Source organism: Ostrea edulis, chromosome 5 (assembly GCF_947568905.1).
Source record: "Ostrea edulis chromosome 5, xbOstEdul1.1, whole genome shotgun sequence".
Lineage (NCBI taxonomy): Eukaryota > Metazoa > Mollusca > Bivalvia > Ostreida > Ostreidae > Ostrea > Ostrea edulis.
The window spans coordinates 64,636,634-64,650,568 of NC_079168.1; the positions used below are offsets into that span (position 1 = coordinate 64,636,634).

Sequence of the window (13,935 nt, forward strand, 5' to 3'; positions counted from 1 at the left end):
CAAGATCTTTCTACTGGTACCAAGATATTTGCCCTTGTGACGTTGGCCATCTTCGGAATTGGCCATTATCGGGGGCATTTGTGTTTCACAAACACATCTTATATGTCTTCATTGTACATAAAGATTTGTCTGTTGGGAAAAGTGTCATTTCAGTAAATTTGCTGCATTGAAAAATAATGAGGAGTCCTGGATGTGTGTGGTGGGGTGTCCTTGCCTTGACATGAAATGTTCCAATCTCCGGCTTCGTAGTCGAAATATATATCGACATGTACGACCGGATAGTGGAACGAGTTGTCTGAACCCGTTTGGAGATTGTAAACAAACTTTCACGCCGAGAAACGGATTGTTGTCTTCATCAGGATACTATTTACACTTTTCTGTGTAGACCGTTTTAGCTTTAGTACAAGGCTTTTAATTCGCTATCAAATAAGAAATTTTACACGAACTCATAACTTGTGATTGAAATTTAAGTGTACCACATGTTGCTAGAATTTCCTCGGGTTCGGCTCTCGCGACAACTCGTTAATAGTGAAGACAAACAACGAATTTGAGCATATATTTAGCATCCAGCAGTAAAGACTGTGATGTAAAAGTAAGTCTACAAAGTTATAATGGTTTGAACGGTCATGCTATTCGAAATTAGGAACGTTATTACGGAATTCCTCGTGTCTATTTCAACTCATGTAACGTGATATTATTGGGCTAATCAATTGGAGCATTAGATCTGACTTGTGCCCAGATGTTTCTTTGATCCAGTTACATTTCTTTTATTAGCCTAACATTATTTTGCTATGTTATTCATGCTTGTTTCCACAGAGAGTAATATCAATAATGTGAATTTTCCCATCCAAACAAAGCAATTATTCAAAGAACTCATGAATAAAGGATGAGGGAAATTTAGAACCAGGAAGTAACCATGGAGTATCTGGAGTGCATGAAAACTGGATATAATCCTGCTCATGTTCAAGTAGCTTGTGATGGAACTTATATAGGACTACCACTAACGAGGACAACTGTGGGTGTGTGGAATCTACAAGATCCCTCCGCACAGGTAAGTTTTTTCATGTTACTTAATTAAACAAAAATTATCAAATTTAATCACCTAAATGCAATGGCTCCTATGAATTTTTTGGTTGATTTTGCATAACGACTAATACGCAAGTTCCGAGTTACCCAAAAGTTATTTCCCTTTGTCGAACTCTTTCGCATTTTATGACATATGGTGGGTACACAATGTATACATTATATCGTAGACTGGCACTGTACATAACGATTACGTACGATTAATGTAATGAAAGCGTAACTTTTGTTTATATCAATCACTGGTATGCATATTCTGGCCATATCAAACATAATTTGTTTGAATAAGATCATCAAATTGGCTATTAAATCATTATTCATTTCCTCTTCTACATGAGTGACCTTTTTATCAAAGAAAGATGGCAATTAACAATATTTGTTTGAGCCATTTTGTTAACCAATATTCATAAACTCACTAAAGTTGCCTTTCCCCTGAGATAGGATGGTCTCAGAAACTCTGGATATCATCTTTTAAGAAATAATACAACGATAGTAATTAGCAAATGTACCCACTGTCATCATATTTTACGTCATAATTTACGGAAGAATTCGATAAAGGGAAATAACTCTTGGGGAACTCGGAACTTCCGTATTGCATGATGATTAGAAACTTATGATTATAAGATTAGATTGTTTTCTTTCTACTTCAGTGATATATATATATATATAATATATATAACATTGATTTGCTTTACAGTTAATGCTGGTTGATATCTGAGAAGTGTTGTTGAATTATTTAAATGTTTTTGTATATAGCCCCTTAGACTTGAAGGACATCGTAAGATTCTGACCAGTTTGGTGCTAGGGAATGTTTCCAAACCAAAGAGACTGTGTTCAGCGGCAGAGGACTATGTTATTGTATGGAATATTCACAGTGCTCTGGAGAAAGCAGAAAAGGGTACCAGCATAATTATAAACAGATCAAAATCGGATTTAAAAATTGCACCATTATTTAATCTACAAATTAAAATTATTTGAAAAATTGCTAGATCTATTACGTATACCCGTTTACATAAAAACTGACAGGACAGTAGCATTTGGGAATTTTACTTTTAGGTGAACAGATACGGGGGGTGATAATCGGTACAACACTTGGATACATTCAGTACTGTGCCTTTAGTCCTGATGACAGTCTAGTTGCTGCCTGCAGTAACAACGATGTTCTTATACTGCGATCTAATGTAAGTTAATAAATAACTGAGCTTGTTTACTTTCATGAATACTCTTACTAAATTGTAAAAATGAATTCTGTGAAAAAAGTCATTCTTCCATTATTTGTAGACATCTGAGGTGTCATTCTTCCATTATTTGTAGACATCTGAGGTGGTGGCAGCATTGGAGGGTCACAATAACCGGGTTACCTGTGCAGAATTCTGTCCACATTATTCATCAACATTAGTCACAACGTCAGAAGATAGGACATTTAAGGTTTTGTTCCTAGCAGTTATCTCCCCTTTATTGGGATTCTCCTATTGAATATTAATGTAAAGTGTATAAATGATATCACGACTCTAATGTTTAAAATTGAAGGTGGTGTTATCGAGTGAATTAAATTATGCCAGCAGGGATAAATGTGTTTAGATTTTAAAATTCTTCCTAAGTTATTGAGCACTTTATTTCATCTAGACTTCGGTCCAGTTTTCATCCCTCTGCAATACATCAGTATACAGTAAAACATGGGTATAATGAACATACTTATAACAAATTCATGCTTATTTTGAAGTGGTATTTATTCCCCTATGAGAGCATTTGTTGGTTGGGGTATTGCATTCTTTGTGAGAAGACAAATATTCTGAAATATAATACAGCAAACTGACTAATTACAATGAGTTGAAAATAAGTCTAAAAGAACCAAGTAAGTTTGAATTTGATGAGACCTTGAGTCCATGTTATGGACATGTATGAAAAATTCATTTACTTTTGATGATTCAATCATTTCTGCTATGTTGTATCATAATCACTTAACGATTTTACAGGTATGGAATATAGCAGATCTGTCTTTAGTGTACCAGTCCACAATCATCACAGCTTCACCATTTCTCAGCATGACAATGAACCTTCACATGCCCCAGGTTGCCATAGGAACGGCAGACGGAATTGTGAGAGTGTTCGACTTGTCTGACGGAAAAGACTTCCGCTGTATTCATCAAATTAACATCGGGAAAATTATGGACAAATATCGCATTAGTAAAGAGCAGATGTTGTTAACACCAAAGTCTTCAAAGAATGGTATAGTTATCCATCTAATAACTCAGTCATTCCAAATTTTTCCACTTAGTTGTGGTCATTTTTGATGATAAATGTTCTAACCTATTTTCTTTATATTAAACATCTCAATTTTACGTTCTGATGCCATATTTATGCTTACTACTTGTATTGGTCCACATATGCTACATGTGTACATACATGTAACTTATGACTTTTATATAAATATATTTACATTTCCAATGTTTTTGCTTTTGGTATCTTTCCAAATTGTAATGATCGATTGCTATTTCCCAATGAATCTGCTGCAGTTGTAAACCTTGTTCCTACGAATACAGATAAATATAACAGCTGGTAATTTTGACGGAAATGAAAGTATAATATAGATATAAGAAATAAACTTCATTTTTTATAATACATGAGGATATGAACTGCAACGCTTCACGCTGGTAACTTTTTATGAAGCGCTTACACACTTCATGAAATATTCCTGTGTGAAGCATGCATTGCAGTTCATACCGTCAAATGTTTTCAAAAATGAAGTCAACTTCAATTGAAATTCTTTTTCTTAAGCAAATCCTTGATACACACATGATTCACAAATGATCCTCATGTGAAAAACATTTCACTTACATAGTGTATAGAATTTGTTCCCCGGCATGACTCAATAAACCTGCAATCTCTCTGGTTCAAGTCCAATTGACTGTTTGATAAAACAGGGCCAGTTACCATCAGTAGTAAACCATCCTATCAGAGAAAAGGGGACGTTGGGGAGCTGAAGGAGGAAGTGACGGTCCAAGACGTGGCAGAAACAGGATGTGCCATTCTGGGTCTCTACTTTACCTGGGTCCCGGAGGATGACAGAGGAAGTTCTGCCCGATCTGTTGGCTTCCTGCAGCGAGCTAACACCATGATCAGGTATTTATTTGACATCCACCATGATATATACTGTATATGTACTTGTTTTAGTGACTTTTCTACCAGTAAAGCAATAGCACTAATTTATGGTTGCTCTGAAATTTGAAAACTTTTTTTCATTAATCACAGAACAAGCCCTTAATTATGAAAACAACAAACAGAGCATCAATAGAACAATTGTTGGCTGTGCATTTAGCTATCAGCTTGTGTACCATGTGTGAAATTTTTTTTTCTGTCTTTAACTGTTCTAAGATGGTTTATTTTATTTGTGTTGTCTCTGTAGAAATTTTTCAGTGCCTCCCCTATGCTGGTTGTTTTTTTGTTTTTTTTTTTATCTAACTGTGCTATCTCTGTAGAGACTTGTTCAGTGCCTCCCCTATGCTGGTTGTTTTTGGGTTTTTTTTTATCTAACTGTGCTATCTCTGTAGAGACTTGTTCAGTGCCTCCCCTATGCTGGTTGTGGGAACGACAGGATCCTTGATACAGATCAACGCCAAGACTATGGAAGTCATCCAGTATTATGATCTACAAGGTTTGTTTTCATTTGTTTTACATCCCTTCGAGAATTTTTCACTCATATCGAGACATTACCAACTGTAGGTAAAGTACCTCAAATGTAGACCTTCGGTTAGCTCTCAGGGCTGTAGCAGTGAGGGTTCTTTAATGTGCCAATGCCTGCCATGACACAGGACCTTTTGCTGCATTGAAATATGAAATATTGAAAGGGTCCACAGATGTTTATCTCTGTTTTCCTTTATAGATCCAGTCCCTCCATCATCAGATGAAAAAAAGGAAGTCTATATAAACAACGCTGGTTCTGCTTACTTCAGTCAAGGCGAGGACCCAGGAAAGGTCAGAGTTCAAATACAATGTATATACATGTACACAGATAAGTTGCTCAAGTCATTCTCTTAAAACATGACAGCTCTGCAGAATCCTGATAATTTATATTTTTGCAAAATGATTGTACATGTATTGTTTATTGCTAAGAACCATACAGTTCATAGATTTAACGTTTTTACATAGAATGAATATAGATAAATGAATGATGTTGTTTTTCTTTAATATCACTTTGTATTGTAAACAATAAAAACTTGAATACACACACCATCTGCAGTGCAAACATACATGTATAAGTAATAGTGATATCCTTTATTTATACAGGATTTCATTTACACTTATCATACAGGTGACCCTCGATGGCTCGAACTTCGATCTCTCGAAGTTCTCGGTCTCTCGAAGTGAAATCATGGTCCCGATTTTTTTCTCTATATAACAAAGCAAATTTACTTTTGATCTCTTGAACATTTTATCTCTCAAAGTGAAGTTGGGTCCCGTACAACACATTTCATTATTTTCACTCTCGATCTCTCGAAGTGGTAGTAGCGTATACCCACCGTTACCCAAGCATGTAATAATATTCCGCTTGGACCTTACCTGGATTTTGTTAATTGGCGGAGGATAGAGTAGCTGTGGTAATTAGGTGTTTACATCACTCTAAAACATCATTTTACTCATTCGTCAGAATTTTTACTTTGTGTAAAGCGACCTAACATTGTGCTCTGTTTAGTTAGCGATAGTATAGCTTTATTGGAACTTGGATTTGTATGCCTATCTTAACATGATTAAAGAACAAATAAATACATAAACTTTGAAATCTTTTATCAATGCAAAATAATGTTCTTTATTTTGATATCAAATTAACTACCTGACAAATATGAAGGAAAACATGTCAAAATGATATCATCTTGTTGGTAAACATTTCCGGTTACTGTAAAATCTTGACCATATCGGCGGACCTTCAATTTCCGAATTTCGAACTCTCGATTTCTCAAAGTTTTATCAAGGTCCCTTGAACTTCGAGTTATCGAGAGTCACCTTTATATGTATTAGTTTACATTGTGGTCCGATATCATGCGTCCTGATTTGTTGCTGTATGTTGCATTTATTTCAAACCAGATGTTATTGAGATTTGTTGTTGTTGATTTCAGATTCATTGTGTTATTGGAAGCCATTTTCAGAATCATGTTCATCTCTTGAATTGGGACCATGCCACATCTAAATCAAAACCCTGTAATTTCAATTCAAGTATTGAGGACTTAACGAGCATTTCTTCAGAATTGCCTAACAGTCAAACACAAGATAGGAAACTGCCCATTTTGACAGTCCTATCTAGGTGAGTTTTTTATAGATCATCCAGCCCCATGTACTGAAACTGTTGAATCACATATTTTTGTGGTTTAGTAAAACATCATGGTTATAGGCACTTGATTTCTGGGCAGAAGATTGGTCCCTCTTTATGGTACAGGACTCTTATCTATGAAGTATTTGAATTATGGGTAAATATTCGTCCACAAATCAAGAAATAGTTATCAGCCATTGAAAATCGGTGATTTTATAGTATTCCGGCACTTCCTCTAGAAGGCTGGTGGCTCAGAGAATCTAACTGTCTATATGTGTGATTTTTATCGATCTCAGGGGGCATATTGTTTTTGTCCTGTCTGTCATTCTTTCATTCATTCATTCTGTCTGAAACTTTAACCTTGCTAATAACTTTTGAACAGTAATTGCTAGAGCTTTGATATTTCACATGAGTATTCCTTGTGACAAGACCTTTCCGAGGGTACTAAACCTTTTGACCTTGGCATTTGACCTATTTTCAAAAAAATTTGACATTGGTCATAACTTCTAAATGGTAAATATTAGAGCTTTCATATTGCACATGAGCATTTCTTGTGACAAGGCCTTTCTACTGGTAGCAATATATTTGTCCCTGTGACCTTTGCCATCTTTGGAATTGGCCATTATTGGGGGCATTTGCGTTTCACAAACACATCTTGTTGTACTTGCAGTGATCCTATATTGCCAAATTCAATACTCAAACAAGGTCTTGTTCCTAAACAAAAAGAGGAGGCTTCCACTAAAAAGCAGAAAGGTAAGGTAGCATTTCGCTGTTTTATGATCTGAGATACTGAAGGCAATTTCTTATCAAATTCCTTCACTTTTCTGAAATAAAATGGGAGTTGCTGCAAGGAAAGATTAGTACAATAATCATGTATATACTGTATGTATGATCAGGTCATCTTTCCCCATCAAAACCAGGTCAAGGGGTCAAAGATCAACCACTGACCTTTCAAAGCAAGATCAAGTCATCAGGCTACACAGAGGCTCCCAGGTTTGTGATCACTTTATCCATTAGTGTGATGCTCTCAAAAGTCATCCCATCAGTCACACTGCAGGGAGGGACCATTTTTATGGAAGAGTACAAGAATTTTTGTTATTCATTTTAAGGATGACTATGTTCAAACCAAAAACAAGTTCTACAAAGCCAACATCTACAGTGAAGAAGAAATCCTCCATCGGTTTACTTGAGTAAGTAGTGAAGCAGTACAGTGCAATTCCCCATGACTTACTTCAACCAAGTCCTTTCTTTCTAGATCTCTGTCAATGTGTGGAAGCTAGGGTCTTCATGCCTTTTATGTTACTGTTTGGTTCTGTGATTGTAAAAAATATTGAAATATATTTCAAGATTTCTTGTACCAAGAAGTGCAATTTTCTCATGAATTTGCTCTGGTTATTATTATAGTTTTCAAATGAACTTTGTTTTCACCGTTTTATAAAATTTTAAGTCATGATATATTTCATGAAATGGCAATAATTATGTTATTTTCACTGCAGTTTAAATTTAATTCATTCGTTGGCAAAAAAGATGAGAATTAAACAGTATTGAAAATAAGACTATACAGTACTTTGAATGTCTCCCTCCCCAAGGAATGCTTTAGAGAAAGAATACCCTGCCAATTCTGGCCCTCCTAAAGATCTTGTGTATGGCTGGGATGTTGCAGAAAGACCCACACCTGTTAATTCAATATCTTACTCAGGTAAGAAAACTGCCAGACCAAATGATTACCAAATTTTATATCTCGTGTAAAGTGCACCTTAGCTGAAAACTGTAGTCCTTAGCATTGTTCAGGGTGGTAATCTAATCATATTGTGTCCATCTGTCTGTCAAAAGTTCTACAGAATCACCGGGCCATTTTCACCCAAACTTGGCAGAAATGATTATAAGGTGAATGAGATTGAAGTGTTTTCAAATGGAGGACCATTAACCCTCTTTCAGTATTGCCACATGATTTAGAAAAAGTGAATATAGGGTGAAAAGTTGGAAATATTTGAAGATTATTTGCTGTAGAATCACTGGGGTAATGGATATTATGTGAAAGATTCATTATGTAGGGTTCAACTTTATATAAATATTTCTCAAACTATGGACTAGTGACCTGGGTAAGTTCTTCATATTACATAAAAATATAGAGAAATCTTTAGATATCTTCTCAAGAACGAGTTGTCTGTTAAAATCAAAGCAGGAATCTTCGTGTAGCATAGATTCTTTTTTGTGAAACCCATGCTTCCTGAGTTTAGGGCCAGAGTTGGATCCGCTTACCTAGGAAATTTATAGGATTTTTTTTTTTTGAATCTCACTAAGGGCATGATTATAGTTTTCAAAATGATGTTCGAACCCACACTTACTGGATACAGTCAAACCTAGTTATCTCAAAGTTGATGGGGGTCAAGATATTGAGATTAAAATACATAAATAAAATGCAATTGGAACTTCCCAATCACTTTGACATATTCATGGTATTCAGGATATTGATGTTTAAGATACCCAAGTTCAACTGTATGTAGTTTAGAGTAAAGTTTGTTGTATGTACTAAGTTTTGTGGACCTTTGCTACAGATCGATTCATATCTCTGTAAGAGTAACATAATTCAAGTGAGCATTGTGGCACATGAACCTCGTGCTATGTTCTTTGCTGCTTTCATGAATTAATACATTTGCAGGAGATGGTCATAGTCTTGCCTGTGGTCTTGCCAACAAGTCTGCCCAAGTGTTTCGAGTTCCTTACAAGGAAAAAGGAAGTTATAGCTTAGGTAACTGTTGTTCTAGAGTTTTACTGTACATTATACGGTATAATCTATAATATGTGCCTTTGCCAGTAATCGTTATTGTGCTTTTGCAAATAAATCATTGTCATTTCAAGTACAATGTATATACGTATTTAGGTTTACTTTAGAGGTACCCTGTGCTTTGTTTTGAGTGATATCTTTTTTGTTTATTCCGGTCATGAAATGTAAACCTGATCTTTCTACTTTTCTTGTACTTTATATATTATGACTTCCTTAATTTATTTTTTCAATACATAGCTCATAATCACATTGTGAACGATGTGCAATGGAGTTCTGACTCAAACTGGTTGATAACAGCATGTGATGATAAAACAGTAAGACTATGGCAACGAGGCCAAACTGAGGCTGCCCTTACCATAGCGACCAAACTTCATAACCTAGCGGAGGGCGAGGGACCAAAGAAAGACAAGGTTCATTTTGTTCCCTAAAGTCTCATGTTCAGGGAAATAATTTGTGCTCAATTATAATGTAGAAGATTAATTCCCAATCTATACTATAGAACATTGATTCCCATTTTCTACTGTATAACATTGATTCCCAATCTATACTATAGAACATTGATTCCCATTCTCTACTGTAGAACATTGATTCCCATTCTCTACTGTATAACATTGATTCCCATTCTCTACTGTAGAACATTGATTCCCATTCTCTACTGTATAACATTGATTCCCATTCTCTAATGTAGAACATTGATTCCCATTCTCTACTTAATAACATTGATTCCCATTCTCTACTCTATAACATTGATTCTCATTCTCTACTGTATAACATTGATTCTCATTCTCTACTGTAGAACATTGATTCCCATTCTCTACTTTAGAACATTGATTCCCTATCTCTACTGTAGAACATTGATTCTCATTCTCTACTGTAGAACATTGATTCCCATTCTCTACTGTAGAACATTGATTCCCATTCTCTACTGTATAACATTGATTCCCATTCTCTACTGTAGAACATTGATTCCCATTCTCTACTGTAGAACATTGATTCCCATTCTCTACTTAATAACATTGATTCCCATTCTCTACTGTATAACATTGATTCCCATTCTCTACTGTATAACATTGATTCCCATTCTCTACTGTATAACATTGATTCCCATTCTCTACTGTAGATCATTAATTCTCATTCTCTGCTGTATAACATTGATTCCCATTCTCTACTTTAGAACATTGATTCCCATTCTCTACTTTAGAACATTGATTCCCATTCTCTACTCTATAACATTGATTTCCAATCTCTACTTTATAACACTGATTCCCATTCTCTACTGTAGAACATTAATTCTCATTCTCTGCTGTATAACACTGATTCCCATTCTCTACTGTATAACATTGATTCCCATTCTCTACTGTAGAACATTAATTCCCATTCTCTACTGTAGAACATTGATTCCCATTCTCTACTGTAGAACATTGATTCCCATTCTCTACTGTAGAACATTGATTCCCATTCTCTACTGTATAACACTAATTCCCATTCTCTACTGTAGAACATTGATTCCCAATCTCTACTTTATAACATTGATTCCCATTCTCTACTGTATAACATTGATTCCCATTCTCTACTGTAGAACATTGATTCCCATTCTCTACTGTAGAACATTGATTCCCATTCTCTACTTTAGAACATTGATTCCCATTCTCTACTGTAGAACATTGATTCCCATTCTCTACTGTAGAACATTGATTCCCATTCTCTACTGTAGAACATTGATTCCCAATCTCTACTTTAGAACATTGATTCCCATTCTCTGCTGTATAACAGATTTCCATTCTCTACTGTATAACATTGATTCCCATTCTCTACTGTAGAACATTAATTTTCATTCTCTACTGTAGAACATTGATTCCCATTCTCTACTGTATAACATTGATTCCCATTCTCTAATGTAGAACATTGATTCCCATTCTCTACTGTAGAACATTGATTCCCATTCTCTACTGTAGAACATTGATTCCCATTCTCTACTGTATAACACTAATTCCCATTCTCTACTGTAGAACATTGATTCCCAATCTCTACTTTATAACATTGATTCCCATTCTCTACTGTAGAACATTGATTCCCATTCTCTACTGTAGAACATTGATTCCCATTCTCTACTTTAGAACATTGATTCCCATTCTCTGCTGTAGAACATTGATTCCCATTCTCTACTTTAGAACATTAATTCCCATTCTCTGCTGTAGAACATTGATTCCCATTCTCTACTGTAGAACATTGATTCCCATTCTCTGCTGTAGAACATTGATTCCCATTCTCTACTGTAGAACATTGATTCCCAATCTCTACTGTAGAACATTGATTCCCATTCTCTACTGTAGAACATTGATTCCCATTCTCTACTGTAGAACATTGATTCCCATTCTCTACTGTAGAACATTGATTCCCATTCTCTACTGTATAACATTGATTCCCATTCTCTACTGTAGAACATTGATTCCCATTCTCTACTGTAGAACATTGATTCCCAATCTCTACTTTATAACATTGATTCCCATTCTCTACTGTAGAACATTGATTCCCAATCTCTACTTTATAACATTGATTCCCATTCTCTACTGTAGAACATTGATTCCCATTCTCTGCTGTAGAACAGATTCCCATTCTCTACTGTATAACATTGATTCCCATTCTCTACTGTAGAACATTGATTCTCATTCTCTACTGTAGAACATTGATTCCCATTCTCTACTGTATAACATTGATTCCCATTCTCTAATGTAGAACATTGATTCCCATTCTCTACTTTAGAACATTAATTCCCATTCTCTACTGTATAACATTGATTCCCATTCTCTACTGTATAACATTGATTCCCATTCTCTACTGTAGAACATTAATTTTCATTCTCTACTGTAGAACATTGATTCCCATTCTCTACTGTAGAACATTGATTCCCATTCTCTACTGTAGAACATTGATTCCCATTCTCTACTGTAGAACATTGATTCCCATTCTCTACTGTAGAACATTGATTCCCATTCTCTACTTTAGAACATTGATTCCCATTCTCTACTTTAGAACATTAATTCCCATTCTCTGCTGTATAACATTGATTCCCATTCTCTACTGTATAACATTGATTCCCATTCTCTACTTTAGAACATTGATTCCCATTCTCTACTTAATAACATTGATTCCCATTCTCTACTGTAGAACATTGATTCCCATTCTCTACTTTAGAACATTGATTCCCATTCTCTACTGTAGAACATTGATTCCCATTTTCTACTGTAGAACATTGATTCTTACAGAGTCTGAATTCCATTATGGTGTTGTTGTCTTACAGGAGAACGCCCCTTTTCCTAAGGAGATAAGAAATGCCCAGTTCTACTACATGGACCGATTCCTGATTCTGTCATCCTCCAACACATTGTACATGTACAAATATCACCTGGATCCCACAAAACAAGACATCAAACGGTCAGTGTCAACAGGCAGCAGCAACTCATAGGATATTCAATGTCCTAGAGATATTGCTTACACTAAAGCATTTCAATTTCTGATATTTAGGTATGTGAATAAGAGTAAATACAAGCTAGTGCAGTCCTTCACAATGGATGCCCAATACATCACCGCTATGTCTGCAGTGAATGAGTTTTACTCCTGTATCCTTTGTGTTCTATGTACCAGAGATTCCTCTACGTTGGTTTCAATGTAGTATATTAGATACTGTTTAGCAGGGTTTTTTCCGCGGGTCTAAAATTTGGCGATTTGCTGGCTCAAAGGTATGCTAATAATTTTAGTGGAATAAATTTTGGCAAACAAAAGAGTTATCTTTATTGCAATTACTGAAGTCGCAGTTGGGTGCATATTTGGCGAGTGGAATTTTGGCAGAAAACTATCTAACCGCTAACCCAAATTTATCAGGAAAGAAACGGTATTGTACATGTGTGGTAAATGTATATTATTTCATTCATAATGTAGTCATATAGTGGATTGAAACTTCCTTAACTATGAGAAGACATCGTAATATGTGCAGGAAGCAGTAAATCTCTAGAAGTTTATGATATGAATGTAGGAAAGTGTGTACGAACCATACCGGACGTACACACCAGACCTGTTCATTGTATAAAGCAACACGAGGTAATGTCCTCTTGGCAAGAAAACTTCATACAAATTTGCTCTTGCCATTCAGCGTTAGAGCAGTATATTAGTACCATTACTAAACCTATAGATCAATATGCTGTAAATTTATGTTCTATTAGTCTAGATGGAGCTGTTAAATTTTGTACTATTTTTAGCCTATTGAGTAATATGCTGTAACTTTTATGCTCCCCATAATATGTCAGGGGACCATATACTGTAGAATCATTTAAATTCGTGGGGGCCAATTTTCGTGGATTGCTGAATTTTTACAGGTTCGTGGGGACGTAATTTCATGGATTTATATATTTGTAAGAAAGATAACTCTGGAATGTCTTTATTCGTTGAGGGTGTAAATTCGTGGGTGAGGGCCACCACAAAGTCTGATGATTCCGCAGTAGTCACTGTCTTGTCTGTCTGTTTGTCCAAGCTCATTTCTTCTAAACCTTTTATCAGAAATTGATATAATTGATCACAAATGTATCTTGAGACAAGGACTTTTGAACCAAGGTCTCTCAAGGTCATTCATTTAGGTCAAGGTCACTCTGAAAATGTAGAAATTGCTTAATTCAACTCTTTTTTATATCAAAGTCCCCATCTTCCAAACTTTTCATCAGAAATTTATCTTAATTAATCACAAATATTTCTTGGGACTGGGACTTTT

General features: G+C 35.4%; 1 protein-coding gene across 1 annotated transcript in view; it reads left to right on the top strand.

The window, feature by feature from the left end:
- The first annotated feature begins 77 nt into the window (after nucleotides 1-77).
- LOC125650091 (WD repeat-containing protein 27-like) overlaps nucleotides 78-13,935 on the top strand; it is a 37,289-nt gene continuing 23,431 nt past the window's right edge. Inside the window, 19 exon segments of the mRNA XM_048878052.2 lie at nucleotides 78-592; nucleotides 817-1,051; nucleotides 1,837-1,978; nucleotides 2,137-2,261; nucleotides 2,395-2,508; nucleotides 3,057-3,309; nucleotides 4,005-4,203; nucleotides 4,632-4,735; nucleotides 4,964-5,055; nucleotides 6,195-6,379; nucleotides 7,056-7,138; nucleotides 7,282-7,378; nucleotides 7,495-7,575; nucleotides 7,975-8,084; nucleotides 9,048-9,137; nucleotides 9,411-9,583; nucleotides 12,475-12,608; nucleotides 12,699-12,793; nucleotides 13,150-13,271. Of these exon segments, the coding sequence (XP_048734009.2) occupies nucleotides 917-1,051; nucleotides 1,837-1,978; nucleotides 2,137-2,261; nucleotides 2,395-2,508; nucleotides 3,057-3,309; nucleotides 4,005-4,203; nucleotides 4,632-4,735; nucleotides 4,964-5,055; nucleotides 6,195-6,379; nucleotides 7,056-7,138; nucleotides 7,282-7,378; nucleotides 7,495-7,575; nucleotides 7,975-8,084; nucleotides 9,048-9,137; nucleotides 9,411-9,583; nucleotides 12,475-12,608; nucleotides 12,699-12,793; nucleotides 13,150-13,271 (2,334 nt within the window). The 5' untranslated portion in view covers nucleotides 78-592; nucleotides 817-916.